The sequence below is a fragment of the Uloborus diversus genome, chromosome 6, assembly GCF_026930045.1.
Source record: "Uloborus diversus isolate 005 chromosome 6, Udiv.v.3.1, whole genome shotgun sequence".
NCBI lineage: Eukaryota > Metazoa > Arthropoda > Arachnida > Araneae > Uloboridae > Uloborus > Uloborus diversus.
In genome coordinates this window covers 1225348-1249522 of record NC_072736.1, presented here as the reverse complement: position 1 = coordinate 1249522, position 24175 = coordinate 1225348, and the positions used below count along the sequence as shown (strand labels likewise).

General features: G+C 35.4%; 1 protein-coding gene across 1 annotated transcript in view; it reads right to left on the bottom strand.

Annotated features, from left to right (window-relative positions):
• LOC129224140 (uncharacterized) overlaps positions 1-24175 on the bottom strand; it is a 78372-nt gene that overhangs the window by 38813 nt on the left and 15384 nt on the right. The window contains exon 2 of the mRNA XM_054858556.1: positions 6622-6753. Within this exon, the coding sequence (XP_054714531.1) occupies positions 6622-6753 (132 nt within the window). The remainder of the gene's footprint in view (positions 1-6621; positions 6754-24175) is intronic.

The following is a 24175-nucleotide window of genomic DNA, read 5'->3' as shown; positions in this document are numbered from 1 at the left end:
TAATTTATTCGTTTAATAATTTAAATTGAATAATAGTAACAGTACATTTATTATTGTAACCTGATATCTGCATGACAGAAAGCATCTGCCCCCAGCTCAGTTTTTCTTCCTCCAGCTCTATTCCTGACTGAGGAGTTCTAAGAACGAAACTGCAGTCTCAGGGTATGATAACCATGGTGTCTTGTATATTGCATGTAGTTCTGCCTTAGCCTAGGCTTAGGGGCAGTAACTTACAGCTAAATATCCAAGCTTTGCCTCCAATTCCGGAGTTGAACCGCATCATGCTGCGGACACTTGCTGGTGAGATAAATTTATTTCATCTACCAGTTTGTTGGCACTCTCAGCTTCAATGAGATAACTTCTGCCTTGAGCTCTGTTATTCATTATCCCTGACTGAAGAGTTCAAATAAGAACGAAACTGCAGTCTCTCGATGTGATAACCGGGCTGTCAGGTATATTGCATGTAGTTCTGCCTTAGCCCTCGCTTAGAGGAGGTAACTTACTGCTATTTTAACATTATTTAAACTTTAACGCATTCATCTCCTTCTATAAATGAAATCAGGGCTCACCTGTCCGTCTATTTGCAACTTTAATTCTTTGGTATGTTAGTCTACCAGTCATTGGTCCTATGACAGGAGTGTCCAACTAATTACAACTCTGGGGATCCTTTAGCTCAGGGGTTTCCAAACCCTGGGCCGCGGCTCACAAGTGGGCTGCGAGCAGCGGGGTCTAATTTCCATTTTTGCGGCAATGCACTATAGTTGGGGCAAGGCTTACCTGGCAGCTTTGCAACGCTATAATTAGGATCTGTGTAGCCTTCACAGTGCTGCCTGGTTAGGTTTGCCTCAACAATGGTAGTGCCATTGTTCAAAAGCTCTTTGTGGGTCGTAGCCAATAAGGAACTTTTCCCTTAAGTTTAAACTGCAATCCAATAAATCAGAAACTTCTTTGAAGAAAATTACCTAAAAATCTAGTATTAGCTTCAAGCTTCTAGTTAAAAACACTCTTCCTTTTTTGAACTATCACACGATTTGAGAAGATCTAAAAATCGCTTTTTAAAAAGACAACATTAGTTCCGTTTTGATTACCAAGTAGTAATTGAAACACTTAGAAGGATTTCGACAAACAACCTTTTGTACGAGGATTTTCAATTGCAATTTTTAAACAAGAAGTTCTGTCGAGAACTAGACGAGCTTACTTTCCCGTATACCCATACTACTTTCTAGTACCTGATCAATATTCTCAAAAATAGCTAAAACCGAAAATTTTTTGAAACATATTTTTAAAATACTTTAAGCTGATTTCTAGGAATAAAATAAACAAAGCAGCTAATACACTTTTTTCCATTAAAAAAAATCTTTCACAGCTTTCAAAACCAAAAAATAATAACTAAAATTAATAAGCTCATCAAAATAAATACATCATATCAAAAAGAAAAAAATCGTTTATTTTTCCCCTGTTGCCAAAAACAATTTTTTAAATGAATTAATGCACTTCCCAAAATAAATAAAAAGAACAAAATGTCAACTTAAAGAAATAATTTTCATTGTAAAAAAAAAAAAAAAATCGTCTGCGCGTATCTCTATGTAGAAACATAAATGACTTCGAGTTTATTCGCCGAAAACTGAATACCTAAATTGAAACTTTAGCGTAAAAATAAAAGCAAGTCAGATCAACAAAAATTATTTCACAGTCAAAACCATAGCTGCGGAGTCAATCTCATTTTGGGGTAAAGGAGTCGAAGTCGAATATTTAAGAATCGGAGTCAGTCATTTGTCCTCCGTGTATAAATTTTTGCCAAAGCTACGAAGTCAGAGTCGAAGTCGGGGAGTCGGAGTTCGATTAATTGTCGGGTACAGGAGTCGGTGTCGGAGTCAAGTGCCCCTAAATTCTCGGAGTCGAAGTCTGGAGTTTGGCGTCAAGAGCTATTTCCAACAAAATTTGTTTGAAGAAAATCCGCCTTCAAGTACGGAATCTACATTGACTTTCAGTTTCCCCGTAGGCGCTAATGTTAAGGGATTTGAACTGTTCAAAATTGAACGGAAAATTGTTCAAATCAAAAAGATATTTTATCTACAAGTTTTTTTTATGAAACGCTTTTTCCTACAAAGTTTGTTTGAAGCAAATTCACTTCACAGTTCGGAATTGCCTTGAATTTCCTCGTAGGCGCTAATGTTAAGTATTTTTGAACTGTTTAAAATTGAACAAAAAATGGTTCAAATCAAAAAGTGAAATATGGGAATGAGGTGCCCTCGCCGAGATCTTTCGAACAAAAAAAAGTTTGTTCGAATCGGACTATTCATTCAAAAGTTATTAGGGGGGGGGGGACAGACAGACAGACCGACAGACATTTTTTCCCCCATCTCAATACCCTACTTTCCAATTTTTAATTTTTCGATATTTATTTAATTATTTTATTTATTTTTGACTTTTTTTTGTTTTTTGCGATATTTTTAAGATGCATTAAACCTTCTTTCATGCTTTTTTCTCCTTTTTCTGATTTTTACTGGGAAAGTAGGCAAAAAATTATATAGAAATTCATTGAATGTTGCAATTTATTTGAGACTCAATCTGTCCAGTTTCAAACCAGACGTCGACTCCCTCGTTGAGGAAAAACAGCGTCGAAAATCTCATTGTGAGCTATAACTTTGATACCTTGTTTCTGGGTTTTCTTAGAATTATGCCTAAGTAAAGATAATAAAGTTAATTCCTTTATTCAAAAATTACTTTGTAAATTCTTCTTGTAAAGTGTTTTTATATCAGTGGCACAGCATGAGGGGAGAAGAGATTAACATCTGCAGAACAATTTTTTGAACATATATTTTCATGAAATACACCGCCATTTCAGTCATTCCAGCCAAGAACTGCAGTTTCGTGCTTATTAGCCCTCATCAACCCCGCATAAGAAGTGACTAAGCTGGAGGTGGAAAACCTCTAAGGAAGCCAAGAGTGCCAAACAAACTGGTAGCTAATATAGAATAAGCACTGACCAGACGAGTGACCGAAACAATGGTTCGGTTCAACTCGATACGGTTCAACTGGAACTTTCGGTTTAACTGAAAAAAGAACGGAAGGTATGGTATTTTCAGTAAAAGAGGTTTTCCACCTCCAGCTCAATCACTTTCTAAGCCGGACTGATGAGTGCTTATAAGCACGAAATTGCAGTCCTCGGCCGGAATGACTGAGCTGGCAGAGTATTTCATGTATTTCTGCTTTAGCCCTGGCTATAGGGTGGTAACTTACTGAAAACATATTTTCAGTTCTTATAGGTAGTTTATATGCACTTAAGGACAGAAAAAAAATCTACAGAAGTGTAATGAACAATGGGAAAAGGTAGAGAAATCATTTAATGATATTACTGGTAGGCCCCCTTTAGCATGACGTATACCATCAAATCTGCTAATTATTTTATCGATTATGAGAGTTCGGATATTGAAGGTTTGGATCAACTAATACCTGAGGGACTAGAGATTAAGAATGACCGGATCCCCCCCCCCCCAGAAAGGTTATTTTAGCTGTGCAAGTGATGCATAGTAGTAATTGAGCTTTAGTTGTGCTTTCTACAAAACTGATGGTTCACGCACAACTAAAAATGTTGGGTACCGCTGCTTTAGCTTGTAGCAGGACTCCTTTTCCATGGGAGCTAACAGGAACAGTGCTCCACCAACTATTTTCAATTTTCTGCAAAATTTAACATTGTAGGTGAAATTCAGGCCATTTAAGCATGAAAATAAGTTGTAGAGATTATAAAACTCCCGTTCTTCTTTAGTGTAGAAATTAAGCACTAGATTGCGGTCGGATCAAGTTTGTTTCTTTTCCAGGATCTTAAAATTTTCATTATTGAGCAATATTCTGCAACTCATTCATTTCAAGCAACTGTTGCAACCTTTGATAATAAACTTCCAATCTCTTTTGCATCATCTAATTAATACAACAATCTTTTGATTAATATCTCGCCTTCGTGGAAGTACGTCGGTTTTACTAATTAATTCACTTTTATTATTATTGAAATTGCTTTTAACTGAAACTGTTTTTAATTAAAACTATAGGCTAGTAAAAACAAAAGTTCCTTACTTTTGGTTTTCATAAAATTCATGTAGGAATTTCTATTTAACTTTTAACAGTTAAAAAGATCTTAAGATAAAATAAGTGGTATTTATGTGACACCGAAATGATATTTCTCATGCACTCCACAAAATTTAGCAAATTGAAGTAGGGAATTTTCCAACGATTTATGAACTCTATATAGTAAAATTTAAAAACAAAAGTTCCATAAAAATATTTGTGTGTATGTGTGTGAATCTGCAACGTCTATTGCTTTGGACTTCCGGGGCTTGCTCGTCAGGGTTTTTAAAAGTTTCAAACTAGTTTTTTGTAACATCTTAGGCATATTCAAGCAGTCAACTAAGGAACGGCATGTTATTGGAGGCTACGAATTTGAGAGCTACTTTTAAAACGTCACGTAGGCAGTTTTGCCTTGCCAAGGCAAATACAAGGCTTGCCCTTAATACTTATAGACTTGGATTGTGAAACAAAATAAGTTAGACACCAGAGGTGTGCATAGTGCACATCCACGCGTTTTCCCCCATCTCTTCTTTTAATTTTTGTACGTATTCGAACCAAATAATTTTTTTTTTTTTTCGCAGAGGAATCTTCGTATTTTTATTATTATAATGACATCTTCAGTTAAATTTTATTTTCAACGGGAGGAAGAACGGCATTTTCATTTTCTTATAATCGTAAAGCGAATCTTAATCAAAGTTTTGCTTGCAAATAATATAATACCTTTTCGCAAAACCAACTGGAATTCGAGGCAGTTTTTGGGGGTTGTTGGGCGTTAGCGAGCAGGGGACAGAGTTCCCGACTTTACGAATAACAACTGAAACAGTACCGTAAGTAACATATGAAGGCTGTTAGAATAGCATCCACCCATGTTTTTGAGTGAAAAGCTGATGGATATGGATTAAACGCTCTTGAATGAATTGACTTTGAACCTTTGTGGTCACGCGTGATTTTTCCCCGTCTGTGAATAGCATCACTACCTGGCAAATATAGTTTGACTGATACAGTATGTAGTGCGTAATGCTATGGTCTTTTTTTTTTTTTTTTTTCAATTAAAATGTAAGGACCGGAGCAGCACTACTGCATCAATATTTGCCGGAAACTTGACGACAACCAAGTAAAACCACTCAGAAGATGCAAAAGGCTTTCTGTGGCGATTTACCAGATCATTTTTCTCATTTGATGACTTGATTTTGATGTTTACTTCCCTTTACAAAAAGAAAGTATTGTATTCGCGAAAATTTTTTCACTCAAAACTCGATCTTAATTTCCATTTTGCTCACCCCCGAATGAATGTTGAGTTCTTTTTTCGACTCGACCACACGTGGATAAGTGCCTAAGAACGTATAGACAAGCGAAATAACCATTTTGACTATTTCCCCCCCCCCCCCCAAAAAAAACAACGAGTTTTCTCTTGACGTCTGTATGTACGTATTTAAGTGCGTATGTGCGAATGTGCGTACGTGCGTATGTGCGTATGTGAGTATGTGCGTATGAATGTCGCATAACTCAAGAACAGAATGTCCTAGAAAGTTGAAATTTTCTACGTAGACTCATAGTTGGGTCTGGTTGTGCACCTCTCTTTTTTGTTGCATTCAAATGCTCCAAAGGGGTCTTTTGCCCCTTTTTGAGGGTAAATCATTGTTAATTTCGATGTAAACACAAGTAGTGTTATAATTTGGCGGACACTTGGCAATGCATCGCCTGTCTTTTGGTCGCCAAGTTTCGTTGCCAACTTGGCGACAAATTTGGCGATTTTTTTTTTCCAATTTTTTTTTTTTTTTTTTAAATCTAGTTTCAATTTGGCATCTTTGGTGATATTTAGAGAGTAAACTATTGAATCACATTAAAACTGCCAATAATGAGAAAATGCCATTAAATTGGAGGAAAAGGAAGTCATTTGATGCACAGATCAGCTTGTTTTTTGAAGTGTTAACTTCTTATGGGAGCGTAAACCGATTTGTGATATATCGGGTAAGGCGCAACTCTCGTCTGGCATTTCTTTCGTTCGCGCATACGACAGAAGTGCGCGTGCTCGTGGAAATTCTGTTTTTTTATTCTTTGGGTCAGCTTTAAGCAAGCGTTAAGTGATAGTAGAAAAAGTAATGAAACTATCAGAAGATGGATGATCGTCGCAACATAACGCAATCTCCTAACGAAAGGTGAGTTTAATAATACAGTATAATACCAATTTTTCAGAAAGATTTCAGTAAAGAGAGGGCATTATGCCTCTAACGACAACCGGAGCTAAATTCCTGTTTTAAACAGGCCCTCTCGGAAGGTTTTGAACGATAACAGAAAGTTGGAAGAAGTGTGGGGAGTCATAAGGAGACTACTTCGGGGGGATTAAGTTTCCAGTGCTCCAGTTCTGCCAGTTTATTTTCTTCGATAAAAGGTTGGATACTTTTCAAACTGGCTTTGTACATATGACATAAAGCGACATGTGTAAATATTACAAAACGATTGAATGATGAAGTAAAAATCCTCTGAGGTGTAAGACAGCTCATTTCACCAGGTACGGGTTAATGAAGTTAAGGTTAAAGCGAATAACGTTCTTACCTCTGTTTCCGTCTGTGTGGCGTCGTCCGTGAGTTGGCACTCCTCGTCTTTGAATTCCATGACGTCGGTCAGCTCCCAGTCGGCCCACTGAACCGACTTGTTCCGAGAGCTGCGGGTTACGCTGGGACTGGGCTGAAACGACGTGGAAATGACATCAGAAGCATTTTCAGTATTTCAAGTATTTTTGCATGTAATGAAATCATTGAACTGTATTTCAGAAATAAATAAATAAAAATATTCCCTACGTCCCATTATTGTCGCAATGTTTAGGGCGAAAATTTTATCCCAAATTAATTGTTACATTCTTTTCAACTACCTTATTTCACCTTATTACACATAGGGTCAGATGGGGCAATTATGGGTCAAAAAAACCATAATCTTTACTAATAATAAAGCTGAAAGTCTCTCTGTCCGGAGGATGTCTGGATGTCTGTAGGATGTTTGTGACGCGCATAGCGCCTAGACCGTTCGGCCGATTTTCATGAAATTTGGTACAAAGTTAGTTTGTAGCATGGGAGTGTGCACCTCGAAGCGATTTTTCGAAAATTCCATGTGGTTCTTTTTCTGTTCCAATTTTAAGAACAAAACTATGATAAATTACGAAATTATCATAACGTGGAACCGTAACATGGGCACAAGCCAATTGGCGAGATACGAAATTATCATAACGTGGAACTGTAACGTCGGTACAAGCCAATTGGCGAGATACGAAATTATCATAACGTGGAACTGTAACGTGGGTACAAGCCAATTGGCGAGAAAATTCACCATACATTATTTGTAAATATACAGGCTAACCAAAAGACCTTTTCATTTTTCTATTACGGGCAAAGCCGTGCGGGTGCCACTAGTTCAGAAATAAATGAATAAAAAATATTCCCTACGTCCCATATTTTTCACTATGTTTAGAGCGAAAATTTTATCCCAAATTAGTTAGTACATTCTTTTCAACTACCTTATTTCAGTAAATTACCGCCCATTAGCCAGGGCTGAAGCAGAAATACATGAAATACACCGCCAACTCAGTCATTTCCAGCCGAGGACTGCAGTTTCGTGCTTATTAGCACTCATCAGCCCATATTAGCTACCAGTTTGTTTGGCACTCTTGGCATCCTTAAGAGGTTTTCCATCTCCAGCTCAGTCACTTTCCTAAGCCGGGCTGATGAGTGCTAATAAGCACGAAACTGCAGTCCTCGGCTGGAAATGACTAAGCTGGCGTAGTATTTCATGTACCTTATTTCACCTCATTACACATAGGGTCAGACGGGGCAATTATGGGTCAAAAAACCATAACATATTAATATTTTCTTAAGTATGAAAGATAAAATAATTTAATTTGGCATAGAGTAAGCTTAAATAATTTAGAAATTATTCAAATAATCCCTTTACTTTAAATTGTATTATTATTTATTTTATTTAAGTGAAATGTGAGTGACCAAGAATTACCCCGGATCGTGGCAATTATGGGTCACACATGGGGTAAATATGGGTCACCCTATTTTTTTAAGGTACTCAATGTCAAAAGTAATTAACTATTCTGAATTATCATTTCCTAGCTCACAAAGAGATTTTTTAATGATAAAAAGTTTTATATTAAAGAAATAACATATTATAATTGAAATAATTTGATATTACTCTTACTAGTCAACTATACAATTGATTATTGTTTTCTCTAAATCCACGATTCCATGAAAAAAAATTCTTTGATACTTGTATGCTACCCTCATCAATCATATTTCTATCAACTGCATGGTTTTTTAGCCTACTTTCCCAGTAAAAGTCAGAGAAAGAAGAAAAAAAAGCATGAAAGAAGGCTTAATGCATCTGAAAAATATCCTGAAAAACAAAGAAAAGTCAAAAATAAATAAAATAGTTAGAAAAATATTGAAAAATTTAAAATTGGATAGTAGGGATTGAGATGGGGAAAAATGTCTGTCGGTCTGTCTATCTGTCTGTCGGTCTGTCCCCCCCCCCCTAATAACTTTTGAATGAATAGTCCGATTCGAAGAAATTTTTTTTTTTGTTAAAAAGATCTCGGCGAGGACATCTCATTCCATAATTTATTTTTTGATTTGAACAGTTTTCCGTTCAATTTTGAACACTTCAAAAAACTTAACATTAGCGCCTATACGGGGATATTCAAAGCAAAAATAAATCTTGAACTTAGAGGCGAAGTGGCTCCAAACAAACTTTGTAGGAAAAAGCTTCTGATGAAAAACATGTATCGAAAATATCTTTTTGATTTGAACAAGTTTTCGCTCAATTTTGAACAGTTCAAATCTCTTAACATTAGCGCCTACGGGGAAACTGAAAGTCAATGTAGATTCCGAACTTAAAGGCGGATTTACTTCAAACAAACTTTATTGGAAATAGCTCTTGACGACCTACTCCCGACTCCGATAATTTTGATGCTTCTGACTCCGACTCCGACTCCTGTGCCCAAAAATTACTCGGACTCCGACTTCCCGACTTTGAATCTGACTTCGTAGCTTTGGCAAAAATTAATGGCAAAAATTTTGGCAAATATTGGCAGACTTGCGGACTTTTTGGGGAAATGACCGATTCCAACTCCGAGTCTTTGAAGTTAAAACTTTCGGCTCACGAATCTAACTCTTTCGTCCCGAAATCAGATGGACTCTGACTCCACAGCCATGGTTTTTACTGTGAAATAACTGTTTTAAATATGTTTTGATTTTATTTTCAAGCTAAAGTTTTAATTTATGTATTCAGTTTTTGGCGGAGAAATTCGGAGTCCTTTATGTTTCTACATAAAGATATGCGCAGACGATATTTTTTTCGACAATAAAAATTATTTTTTTAAGTTGACATTTTATTGTTTTTATTTATTTTTGAAAGTACATTAATTCATTCTTAAAAATTTTTTTGCCACCAGGGGAAAAACGAACGATTTTTTTATGATTAATGAGCTTTAAATTTGAATTCTTTTTTTTTTTTTCCTTTTTCAAAGCGGTTGAAGATTGTTTTTTTGATGGAAAAAATGTATTTAGCTGCTTTGTTTAAAAAGTGCTGCTATTTCATTTGTTCTTTTATTTATTTTTTACGTATCTAATTCTTCAGATGAGCGAGGCATACTTTATTTCTCGAAATCAGCTTAAAATATTGAAAAAATATGTTTGAAATAATTTACGATTTTAGCGAATTTTGAGAATACTGATCAGATACTAGAAAGTCGATATTGGTATACGGGAAAGTAGGCTCGTTTAGTTCTAGACATAACTTCTTGTTTCTTTTAAATTTTAATTAACTAGACTGAAAAAATGCACTTCTTTCAAATTACTTCTAAAAATGTCTCGCTTGGACAAACTAAAATTTCCGACACCTTGTTCCAGAAAAATCATTTTTGCTTTTTTTCTTGTCCAAAATTTAAATTACTTTCCAATTCCAAAATATTTTGCTATCATCATACACAACAAAGTATATCTGATGTTCAAGTACAGAATGAGTTCGTTTGTAGCCTCACCATCTTTTAACATTTTTAAAACAGGAATGTTTTTGCAATTGTGTTATTACAAATTCTTCACTCTTTTTCTGGTTCTCATTAAACAATTCCGAAAAAAACTTATTTTGCATTTCAAGCCTCTATATCAGCTTGTTGAGTTACTTTTTACTTTCTTCTATATCTAATATATAGAAGAAAGTATTGGATTCGTGCAAATTTTTGAATTTCGAATTTTGACGGATTCGAACGTTTTGAGGTGTGCTGAGTCCATTTCGACCATTTTTGGAAAATGTCTGTCTGTCTGTGTGTGTGTATGTATGTGTGTGTGTGTGTGTGTGTGTGTGTATGTATGTGTGTCACGTCTGTGTGTGACCAGTTTTTTGTGGCCGCTCTACAACAAAAACTACCGCATGAAATCGAACGAAATTTAGTACACATATGTGCCCCTATGTGAACTTGTGCCCATTAGTTTTTGGCGCGAATTCCTCCAAGGGGGGTGGAGCAATGGGACGTTTTTCGAGTTACGCGTGCTTGCTATTCCTCAGGAAGTTACTGGCGGAATCAAACAAAATTTGGTCCATATGTTGGTATTAACAGGAACAGGTGCTGATTCAATTTTGGTGTCAATAACTCAAACGGGGGTTGAGCTGTAGAACGTTTTTTGTCGTCAATTGTGACTGCTGTATCTCAAGAAATAATGAACGGAATGAAAGAAAAATTTATCGGCAGGTAGCCCTTAGTGGGTATAAGAACTGATTTTATTTTTGGTGTCAACAGCTAAAAGGGGGGTAGCGCAATCACCCGTTCTTTTTTTCCATTTTGAGTGCCGTATCTCAAGAAGTAATGCTACGTTCTGGTTGAAATTTGGAATATATGTGAATCCATATATAAACAGGCTTTGGTTCTATTTTGACGCCGATCGCTCCAAGAGGTGTTGATTTTTTTTTTTTTTTTTTTTTTGCGAATAAAAATATTTTTATTAATGCAACAATAAGAAAGCTAAATCGTAATAGATTGTCGTCTGCGTATTTCTCGTGATTTTAATTGTATGGAAATGATAGGAAATATTATCTCAATGATTTAAAATTTTGAACTGTTGCCATCTTATGTTTGTTAACAAATAAAATATTTGTAATTCATTCAAGCAAGGCTTTTAAAATAACTTTCAATTTTCGCTCTTTGCTTTGCTTTTGCAATAATTCAGACATTGGGATAGTCGTCAAGTTTTTGCATGTGTCATTTTGTTTTTGTTGGGAATATTGCTTCCTCGTCAAGCATGGGGAGGGATCAGAAAAAAAAAAAGAAAAATATAGAAGAAAGTTTCGTGATGGCCACAACATACTAGTTTTTTTGTGAACAAGGTTTTTATCTATGACTGCATTTGTGTATTTGATTTCTCTTCTGCTTCTTTTTCTCTTGCACTTACAAGATACAAGAGAAATTTCTTATAACTGTCGAATTTGTGTCTTTATTTGGTATTCAAGAGATTCATATTAATTTGTTGCTTATTTTGTTACTTGATATGTGAAATAATTGCATGCTGACATAGTTAATCATCAAAGCTAGAATAATAGGTTTGCTAATCAAAAGGCATGATACTTGAGCAGCAATTGAAAATGATATATCATCCAATGTTGCACTTGGAGCGTTAAAATTCCTTTCTGAGAGAGAAATAGGCACAGAAAAAGATAAATTGAATTTAATACTAATATTATTTACACATAAAAAAATAAGTAAAACACCTAAAATATCAGAAAATAGACAGACCCAGAATTATCCCGGTGACCTAGAATTACCTCACTAAATTGGGGTACAAATCAGGCATACTTTTAATACTACATTTTTGTAAAAAGAAGAAAAAATTATGTAGTTATGAAAAGCTTAGACAATTTGCTATTGAAAAACAGCACCAACAAAATTGTTTCCTCAAAAAGTATTTAATCGACAGGAATCTTGAAAAAAAAATCGCGATTTTCCGAAACAATCTTTTTTGAAAATGTTTTTATAGAAGTGTGAAAACTCTTTTTTTACCCGACTGCGCGTGCGCGACGCAAAGGAGGGTAATGTGTTTATCAGTCTATGTATGTATGTCCGTTTCTATGTGGCGTTCAACAGGCTAAACGCCTTGGCCAATTTTGGTAATTCTTACGTCAATCGATTTGTCTTAACCTTGGGAGAGTCACTAAGCACATGACACTACTCAAAATTCTCCATATCAACAACCAGTTGCCATTTTGTTAGTTCGGCATCGTGTCGCACGCAGTCGCTGTGTCGCTCACTACCTGCGTGCGACACAGCGTGAGGCAAATGCATGTAGCTTTCACTGCTTGAATTCTTTGTTTACTAATTAGGACCTCAGTGGCGGAGTGGTCAAAGCGATTGCTTCTCACACTTGAGGCGGTGGGTTGGACTTCCACTTTCGCTCCGGATGTACTTTCCCCTCATTTGTTTTTGTCGTGATTCAGGGGACTGAGTTCCGCTACGTGTACTTTCGCGACAGGTTTTTTTTAGTTTTGCTAGAAAGATTTGACTGACGATGTTTGCTAGCTCGCGTCATCATGAGTTATACAGGCTGTTTATATAGCTGTCCTGTGGTTGACTTAGTTCTCGCATTTTTGCTAAAGGTCAAGCACATGTAGCTTTAAGCCGAGTTAGGTCCCTAAGGGACTAATTATCTGTGTTTTAAACCACCGCAAGTTACTTAATAAACCTCACGATACAAACTCTCTCAATGAAATGACAAGAATGCGAGTCTTATAATCATAATGACTAAGCCAATAAAATTAACTAAAAAGTGTAAAAATAAAAATAATTATTAAAAAAAAAAAAAAAAATCCGACTGCGTAAAAACCAAAAAAACTAAAAAGAAAAATGCATAAGCCCAGTAGCTTAGAATGCTATTAAGTACTACTGAATAACTGCACCATTGAAATGGTTTTATATTCGTTCACACACAAATAAGATATATATATATATATATATATATATATATATATATATATATATATATATATATATATATATATATATATATATCATAAATTAAAAAACAGAATAGAAGGATTAACAATCGGGGCCCATTCCTTTTTGAATCAAGGAACCCCGTAAAATTTGAATGGGCCCCGACTGTTGATCCTTCTATTCTGCGTTTGAATTTATGATATGTCTTATCTGTGCACGAATATAAAACTATTTAAATGGTGCAGTTATTCAGTAGTACTTAATAGCATTCTAAACTACTGGGCTTATACATTTTTACTTCCTTTTACAAAAAAGGAAGTATTGTATTCGCGAAAAAATTTTCACTCAAAAATCGCCCTTAATTTCCATTTTGCTCACCCCCAAATGAATGTTGAGTTTTTTTTTCGATTCGACCACATGCGGAAAAGTGCCTAAGAATGTATAGACACGCGAAATATCCATTTTGACCATCACCGAGGTAATTACAACGACTTTTCTCGTGACGTCTGTATGTATGTGCGTATGTGCGTATGTGCGTATGTATCTCGCATAACTCAAAAATGGTATGTCCTAGAAAGTTGAAATTTGGTACATAGACTCGTAGTGGGGTCTAGTTGTGCACCTCCCCTTTTGGTTGCTTTCGGATGTTCCTAAGGGGGTCTTTTGCACCTTTTTGGGGGGAAATCATTGTTAATATCAATGCAAACTTAAGTGGTGTTATAATTTGGTAAACACTTGGTGACGTATCGCCAAGCTTTTGGTCGCCAAGTTTTTTCGCCAACTTGGCGACGATTTTTTTTTTTTTTTTTTGTGCTTCTTATAAATTAATTGTTCTCCTGCCAAATATACCTAGCCATTCCTGATTTGTTATTTTATAAGAATGAGATTAAAAAAACATATATTCAGCTCAGTGGTGACTCTTTTTTACTTCCTTTTACAAAAAAGGAAGTATTGTATTCGCGAAAAAATGTTCACTCAAAAATCGGCCTTAATTTCCATTTTGCTCACCCCCAAATGAATGCTGAGGTTTTTTTTTCGACCCGACCACACGTACATATGTACCTAAGAACGTATAGACGCTCGAAATATCCATTTTGAAGTTTCCCGAGTTAATTACAACGAGTTTTCTCGTGACGTCTGTATGTACGTATGTGCGTATGTATGTCGCATAACTCAAGAACGTAATGTCCTAGAAAGTTGAAATTTGGTACGTAGACTCCTAGTGAGGTTTAGTTGTGCACCTCCTTTTTTGGTTGCATTCGGGTGTTTCTAACGGGGACTTTTGCCCCTTTTTGGGGGGAATTCATTGTTAATTTCGATGCAAACTCAAGTAGTGTTACAATTTGGCGGACACTTGGCGATATATCGCCAGTCTTTTGGTAGCCGTTTTGTTGCCAAATTTTTTCGCCAACTTGGCGACAAATTTGGCTATTTTTTTTAAAATCTGGTTTTAATGTAGCCATTGTTGGTGATATTTAGAGAGTTAGAGAGAGAATCACATTAAAATTGCAATAATAGAGAAATAACATTAAATTGGTGTAAAAGGAAGTCATGTGATGCACACATCAGCTCGTTCTTTTTAGTATTTTTGGTTTTTACGCAGTCGGGTTTTTTATTTTTATTTAATAATTATTTTTATTTAAATCTTATTTACTTCACTTTTGCATTGATTTTGACCTTGATGTAGGGAAATTGAATGTATGAGGATGGCTTAGCATAATTTAGTTTTTTTGTAAAAACACTTTTTAACTGTAAAAAGTTGGTGACCATTATTTCCCCCGTATGACCCTACCTTCATAGGAAATATCGAAACTGGTGACGCCCTCAATCATCTGGTTGCCGGAGAATTTGGAACTGATTTTGTATGAATTTGATACTAAAAATGCAAATATGACAATATTATCCCTAACACCTCAAAAAGGAAGTACTTCAGTGAAATGTACGAGACTCGGCGTAAAGTTAAATATATAGAGCAAATAAAGCAAAAAACATGGAATTTTTATTATTATTATATTATACAAATGCACAGAGATTGCTTATTGAACAGGCCAACTAGGATGCCGTCTTGGGCCCTCAAACTTTAGGGGACTTAAAATGAACAAAATTGTTCTTGTCTGTTACTTAAGAAAAGGAAATCAAATTAAGGTTTTCAACTGAGTTTGTTTCCTTTTCGTTACCTGTGATTAAGGTGTGGAAAAACAATATATTAATCGAGTGGTTGATCATTTCATAAGTCCTGAAATAAGCCCTCCTGGTTCCCAGTGAGTGCTTGAGTTCATAAGGTTTTACGACAAAGGGCTTCGAGATAATGTTTGGCTTGTGACCAGGACCTTTCAAACATTTTCGATTTCGATTCCGAGTCACAACTGACAAAAACTGTATTTATGTCGAGGACTGCATACTAAGTGCCTTGCGTCCATTATTTTTTATACCGATAGATGGCAGAACCATCACCGGATCGAACAGTTAATGAGAATTTAGAACTAGACCAGGAGCTAATAGCTACCTGGTGCTAGCACCCCCAGAGGTATCGTTTGTTTCACTTGGAGGACATTGAGACCACGAGCATATTTAACGTCGCCCAGTCCCCTTTAATGACGACGGTGGATCTTCGACCATCGAAGTTCGAACTCAGGACCCTCCGGCCCCGATTCCGACACTCTACCGATCGGGCTACCACGGCCTAAACATTTTACACAAACATCCAACTCATTACATATCACCGCAACGCATGGCAAAAAAACAAATTGACTGTTAATTCGTTGCAGCTCTGTAACTACACTTGTCCATTGTTTACTACTTCTCATGAATTTCCCCAAAGAATTGCGGGTTCAAAATAGTGCAAATATGCAGGAAGTAATCTTCGTTTCAATGCCTATACTTGCTTTATAAGGGCACAAAAAGGGGAAAACTGAACAGTTTGGGTATAACAGCAACAGTGATCTAAAAGTAGAGACAAGAGAGAAAACCTAATTTCATGCTGCAGTTCAGCGCACGAAACATAGCTAAAATCAGTTCTAAAACTCTGGACACAAAAGAAAAAGTTTTTTTTTTGAGCAATCACAATTGCTTATTGTTCTCACTTGAATGTTTTGATGTCATTTGATTTTATTTTCCCACGGTTACCCTCCGCACCATCACCGTCAACCGGGTCCTCACGATGCTGCTCCTAAAGCGAAAGCCGTCTCCAGGTTGCACACATATCCTATACATACGCGCATACATACACAACTACACACACATACATACACAACTACACACACATACATACACAACTACACACACATACATACACACACAACTACACACACACATACACACACATACACAAACACATATACACAACTACCCACACATACATGCGTGCACACAGACACAAACATATATGCCTATAAATAAATACACATACCCTCCCCCCCCACACACATTCATACACACAACTACCCACACACTTATGCCAGCACACAGACACAAACACACATGCCTACACACACATACACATACCCCCTACACACAAACACACATACATCCCACACGCCTACATACACACACTCGTGATTGCGAAAAACATAATTTGAATTCAAAATGTCAAAATTCAAATTAATTTTTCTTTCTTTTTTTTTTTGGTTCCACATGTCGTTTTAGCACTTTTCAGGATGCTGCGCTATCAATCAACATCGTTTACTTACCAAGTATTCCCTCCTTTTTCCTTAAATCAGTACCAAATGAGTTTATGAATTCAATAGAATGCAAACTGATATTTCTAGTATACATTGTTAGAACCTAATGTGTAAAGATTTTAACACAGGGGTGAAGAAACGGTGCCTAGGGGTGCAATGGAGGCTACACTGTTAAAAATTCAAAAATATTACAGTAAAATGGAGTGTTTACAGTGCATTAAAAATTACAGAAAATAGTACCGTAAAATATAAACGATTGCAGCGCCAATTGATACACCACGTAGCTTATAGTGCAAAGGAGATAACACCGTATTTCACCTCAGTCAACGTGAACAGACTGTTACACCCCGTTTGCACTGGCGGAATTAAGCCGCTTAGTTTTCAGCTAACCTACTGCGCATTCACTTAGCGCATCTCAAAGCCGCTTCAGTTGAGCGACACTGGAAAGCCGCTCAACAAGACATTCGTCGCTTAAAGATGGCTGCCTCCTTGAGCTTAAAGCGGAAGGACAATTGGGCAGACGATGAAACGTTTGCCCTCGTAAATATATGGCATGAGAATCTTGCAAATTTAAGAAAAAGTAAACGCAACCGTGTGGTTTATGAAGGAATGAGCTGTTCTTTCAAAACATACGGATTTACACGGAGTTCTGCAGAGATCTCGAAAAAAATACAAAACTTAAACCGACGTTACAGGTGAGTGATTTTTTTCTATTTATTTATGTATGCATTTGTACAATATTTTTTCTTGCAATAAATTGTGTCAATGTAAATAAGAATTTTCAAAATTTATTCGTAAACATAAAGGTTTTTTTTTTATTGTTTACAATTAGAGACGTACCGAGTAGCACTTTGGCCGAGTACCAAGTACTCGGCCGAGTACCGAGTTACCGAGCACTCGGCCGAGTCACGGAGTACCAATTATGTTTTAAGAAGAACCACTGAAACACGTGTGATGAATTTTGAACTTATTGGAATAGTAGTATAGACCTCCTAGTCCATATAATAGTTTTAAAAACTAAATTCCTGCTGAAATTTAATTGCTCATTATTTAGGAAATTTTGTTGTCAAAAATTACAAAAAAAAATAAATAAATAAATAAATAAATAAAAGTAAATAAAGAAAAGGTATGATTAATCAAGTTAGAATTAAAACAAACTATACCAATCTATTATAGTTCTAGTCCGCTCAACATAAATAATTTTTGAAAGCAAAGAAAACAAATGCACTACAGACACTTGTTTCTGCATTACAAGGAACAAGGCCGGCAGGGCAGCTGCCCCGGGGCCTCCACAACAAAGGGGCCCCCACAATAAAATTTTTACAAAATATCCTAACTTGTGCTGATTGAAAATTTATGTGATATAATACATGTGTATCAAAATAGTCGGATATATATCAAAGTATGGGATAATTTTGAACCCTGATTAGGGGCCTCCACACTTCCAAATCCAGCCCTGAAAAGGAACGTCTTTTTCAGGGCGTAAAATGTGAGTTAAAGAATGCAAAGACATTCCACAAAAAAATCTGCCTTTTGTCGGATGCCTTTAAATCTGTGAGTCACATTTTGCGCATTGAAAAAGGAATTCCTTGTAAACCCAAAGCACATGTCCATAATTCCATTGAAGGATTACAAACTTCATTAATCTCAAAATTTAAATTTCACTTGTAAATTTGAATTGTAAACAAGGGCACTCATATAAGGGGGTAAGGGGGCTCAAGCCCTGCCCCACCCCCCTTAGAAATGAGAACTTCCTTTCTTTTAATGCTTTTTTCTTTGCAAAAATGTATTTAAAAATTCTTTTCCAGCCATTAATGAATAAGTTATTAAAGGTCAAATTTTAAAATCTTTTTACTGTACTGAAATCCGTTTCCATGTAGAAAATACTCTAAACCATGGAGAAAAATTTTGCATTGGGCACCCTTGATTGTAAATGATTGCAGAATATTATATATATGATTGCGCTTTTTATAAATATTAATATCTGTCATGGAAATATTGCTTTTTTTGCAACTACTCGGTATGGGCCGAGTACCTATTCAAAGTTTGGCCGAGTACCAAGTAGTTCGCGAGTACTCGGTACGTCTCTATTCACAATCCCAGATGTTATAGAAGTGGTTCCGCCCAAAAACACGCCATTTTCCCATAGTCAATTAATTTTGTACAAAAACCTATCTAGCTGCACAAATAATAAAGGACAACAAACCGGGCCTTTTTCTCCATTCCTTTCATGAATGATATTTTACTATTTCTACTTCTCTGATTTGGAACTGTATTTTTATACTTTGAATTTGAGGGATTAAAATAGAAATTTGACATTTTAGCGTATTGCTAAAGCATTTTCTCCAGTTTTAGCATTTTTGCTAAAGAACTTATAAACTCGGCTGAAACATTGCATTGCAATGATAAGTTTGTAATGATCATTTTGATATTAGTTTATAATAATTTTTGAGCAGATTTTAACCCCCACTCCCACAGTATGTACAGTTCATACACTTGAATACAGTGCCGTACTTAGGGAAAAGTAGTATTTGGGGTAACTCACCTTTGTGGGGTTTACAGGAAGTCCCCAAAAAAAGCGGTAGTTTTTAAACACATTTACGTTACAGTGACATTCCTTTTTAACATGAAAAATTAAATGTATTGGGGGACAAAGCTCCCTTCTCCTCTGCCCAGGGTTACAGGACTGATTATGTGCATATATTAATCTGGTTAATTACTGAACTAAATATCTAGTGATGCATTTGAATGCTTAAGATTTGAAGCTGCATATCATTTACAAAAAAACCTTTGGTCGCCTCTGAAAATGCTTTTGTACTTCTAGGGAAGAAAAAACTAAGATTGGCACAACTGGAGGAGAACCGTCCAAATGGAGATTTTTTCAAGCGGTGCATGAAGTGATTGGGGTGCTACCGTGCCAAGATGCATCGTCAATGGTGGAAAGCATGGATAACAGCTTTGTGGCCGATGAAAATAGTGAGCAATAAGGATATTAAAAAACACTTAAAATTTATTTGCATAAAATCTAAACCATGCTCATAATTTATTTATTTATTTATTTATTTATTTTGCAGCATCTTTAGTGACAGACATGTCTCTTGAAGAGGACTGCCAGGAAAGTGGAGCATTACCAAATCAAGTGCGTAGCATAAATCCTCATTACTAGCATTGTATTACTTGGACCAGTTATATAAAAAATGTATCGAGTGGAAAAACTTAAAATTGGGGGGGGGGGGGGTAATCTTATTACATTGTTTAAAAATTGATATTTATCAAATAAATCATAGAGGGAATGTGATTTTATTTCAGATACAATTTCATTCATAACACCTTTTGTATTAACAAATTTTGCCAATTTGCTTCTTGGTTGGCATTTGCAAAAAAAAAAAAAAAAAGAAAAGTTTTAGAGTTTTTATGCTTTGAATTGCTTGATCAGCTCTGGATGTCATGTTAATACCAAGAGTAAAATGCTGCTTATTCTTCTCAGTAAAAATTTGCATGCGGTAAGTTGTTGATAGTCTTAGTTGATACGCTATGAACTATGTTGACTTGTACAAAATGGCATCACCTTGCAAGGTTTATTTCTAATTTCCTCTTCTCTGCCTCTCAGAGTGGAGTGCTACCCTACGTTTTTGTATAATTATTAGTTCTCTGGATGCGTACAGTCATTTGTCGTTTTTTGTAAAAGCAATTTAGAGTGTATGTAGTTTTCTTCAGTATTTATTTTATTTTTTGAATTGTCAGCTACCTGCTGCAGATCCAGTAGAAGATGTTGGTGTCGGAAGTCCCCGGCCTGAACTTCCCGAGCTGGAACCAGTAGCTGGTCCATCAAATCTAGAAGATTCTGTTGCACCCCAGGTTAGCAATTTTTTAATTAAATGTTGTACACGGCAACTGAAATTCTTAATTTTGAAAAAAATCACTTCATTATTTTGTTCATATTGCCGAGTATTTGTCTCCTAATATCCAGTATTCAATTTTTTGACTGTTCAATAGATGTTAATATATATTGCTAGCTCCTTTTGAAAAAGCAGACTTCCCAATGTTCATGTTTAGCAATTTGTTTCATTATAGTTATTCTCAAAAACGTTTTAGTTTTTACTGTCGTGGGCACCGCAGAGGAAGACACTGAGATAGGACTTCAACACCCTCTTGTAGCGTCACTTAGGTTATTTTGCCCTAACCCCTCTTATTCATTTTATTTTTTTTCAGAGACCAAAGAGAAGAAGAGTTGAAGGAGGGAAAAAGACCCGATTTTTGGGCGAATTGTTACAAAAATTCAATAACATACAGCAGAATTATAACGATAATTCGAAAGAAATGCTGAATATAATGAAGCAATCTGTAGAAAATGACGCCAGTATTATTGAAGTTTTAAAAGAACAAACAAATGTGCTGAGGGATTTGTTAAATAAATGATTTTAATTTTGTAGTTTTGTGTTATTAATAAGTTTTGCATGTGTAATTAATAGTTTGTGTTTATAATAATTATTATATATTAATAATTTTTAATTTGTAGAATGAAACCAACTGTGTTTTAATAGTGGATTATCTGTGGTATTAGGCTTCAATACTTGAGAATGAAAAAAAAAACATGTAAGTCATGACTTTAAAACTCGTTTGCTACGTAAAATGTTTTTTCCCCATATTTTGCAGAATAGAAAGTTTTACTTGATTTGTAAATTTTTGTTCGGAGGAGACAAATCTTTCTAATTAAAATAAAAGTGCCAAAAATTACCTGATAAAAATCTCGCCAAATATCCAGTACTCGGCAAATTTTTATTTTGCATTAAAGTTTTCAATTTTAATCGAGACATGGGGGCCTTGAAAAATAGTCATAAGTTTATTTTATTGAATTTTTATTTGTTCCATAGTTTTTTTGAATGTTTCTTTGACAATATGATTGTACCCCGTTAAATCCATTAAAATATGCATCAAGGTGGGTAATTTTCCGGTGCTGTAATGCTGTTAACAAATGACTCAGTCCTGTATCATGTATAATTTTATGTGGAAGGAGAATTTATTTTTGAAGAACAATTACTACGTAAGCTGTATTTGAGCACCAAATCAACCCTGCTCTGATAAAACCAAGTAGTTCAATTAAATTAGCTCGTTTCACATGTACTGACATTATTAAAGCATGGGGTAAAATTGGTACGAAGAAGTTCACTATACAGAAAGTGAAAAATACTGAAGCAAATTGAACTATGCCTATAACATATCTACTCCTTACGTATAGGTATTTGTTATGTATGCATGATCATATTTCATTTTTTGTTAACAATGAAGTTCATTTCTCCGTGTAAGAAAAGGGTAGGTATATCAAAAGGAAGTTGCTGCATCCTCCCAAAAATACGATTCGGCACATTTTATCTGACGATTTAATAAATTTCTTTTATATACCTATACTGCTATTCTAAGCACATAAGTGGTATCTGAATGTTTTATCAAAATCAAGTTATTGTTAGGAGGTGATTCCTTGTAACATATTTTACCAATATGCAATTTTTTGGACATGGAAAATGCAAGATTTAAAAAATTGAAAAAGTGAAATCTGGATTAGATATATGGAGGAAAACTTGAAAAAAGCTTCTCATTTTTGAGGTGAACTGTAGATATAACTTTCAAACCTTAGCGCAACAACATAATAAATTGCATATATGTAGGTATGTGCTAAGTCTACCCATTATTTATTTCATTCGAAACATTGTGAAGTTTATCCTCACAACAATTCAAGTTTGAGGGGCTCCTGGACATAGGTTTCACTGTTACATTATTTTAAACAAATGAAATAAACAATCTGAATTTTAAAATAGGGTCTTTTTATTTTAAACATTTAAAATAATTTTATATCTTATCAAGGCAGCGTTACATACTTGTTTAAAAAATGTGCAAACTTTAAATTACAAATGTTAGCAATGGTTGAGAAGCAGGACAAAGTTCTTGAAAAATTTATGATGTTGAATACAGCGAAAACTGACAGTTTGAAATGTGAAGATCAATGGTCAATGACAAAACTGAAGGTTACTTGAGAAATTAAAAAAATAAACTATTATCAAAATACAATTAAAATCACTTTGTAAACTAATTTAACATATATGTGAAAAACAACATCAAAATTTTGTACAAAAAGGTCTATCTACATATATACATTTTAAGAGGCAAGAAAATTAGCAATAGCTTCTCTAATGCGCACTGATTGTTCATCAGTGTCTCCTTCCTCGGTATCTTGATTTGGAAGAGCTTGGGGAACACTCCATGTTGGGTCAACATCATCACTGTTTAGTTCACAGAGGTTGTTTAGAATGCAGCAGGCTTGTATAATCTTCGTTGTGTTTTTGATGGAAAAATCCATTTGTTGAAGACAACGAAAACGAGCCTTCAGCCTTCCAAAAGCATTTTCTACAACAACTCTAGCTCTAGAGAGTGTAGAGTTGAAGTGTTTTTGATACTCTGGCATTTGGTGCCTCTGTATGTACGGCTTCTGCAGAAAAGGCAGCAACGGAAATGCGGAATCTGCAACCAAACATGCAGGGACACTAACATTGTTTAGTATTCTGTTTAGAGGTGGGAGAATGGTGCTTTGGCGGAAAAAACGATATAAATTTGAATTTTTAAATACAAAAGAATCATTATTTCTTCCCGTAGCCCCCACGTTTATGTATAGGAACTTGTATTTTGCATCCACCACTGCTAGAAGTATTACTCTGTAAAAACTTCTATAATTGTGATAACAAGTTGCGTTTTTTTTGGGGGGTTTTATTTGAATGTGGGAACCATCAATGGCTCCACAACATTGAGGAAAGCCCCAAATATCTTCCAATTCTCCTATTAAACGAGAAACTTCTGCTGTGCTAGATGGAAATGTTATCACTTCTTTAAGAAGATTGTCCACAAGTAATGAGCAGAATTCCAAGACACATTCACATACTGTGGATTTGTGAACTCCAAATAGGCTGGCAATGGTCCTATATTCTGCTGACGAGCCTAGTTTGTAGAGAGCAATTGCAACTCTCTTGCCAAGAGGAATGGGATTCCTGAAATTGCTCGCTTTCCTCTCAAGTTCCGATGATCGATCACAGAGTTCAAAGTACATACTTTTGGTTATTCGGAAATTGCTTTTCCACTGCTCGTCCGTGAAAGCAGTGGCAATTCTTTCGTACCACTGTGATTCTTTTGCCAGAGACCATGAATCTGGACATCTTGTACTGTCCGCCAGTACCAAACTCAACATCAGTAACTCTTGAAGAATTTTGTCCTGTTTTTCAATCATTAATAATATTTGTCGTTTGAAATTTACACGTTTCTTAAACAAGTATGTAAGATTAGCTTGATAAGATATATGAGCTATTGCAACTTCGTTGTTCATGACGAAGCTGCGAATAGTAAATAGAAGTGCCGATAATTACAGTCACAGTCACGGCTGATTCAGAAAACAATATTTTTTTTCATT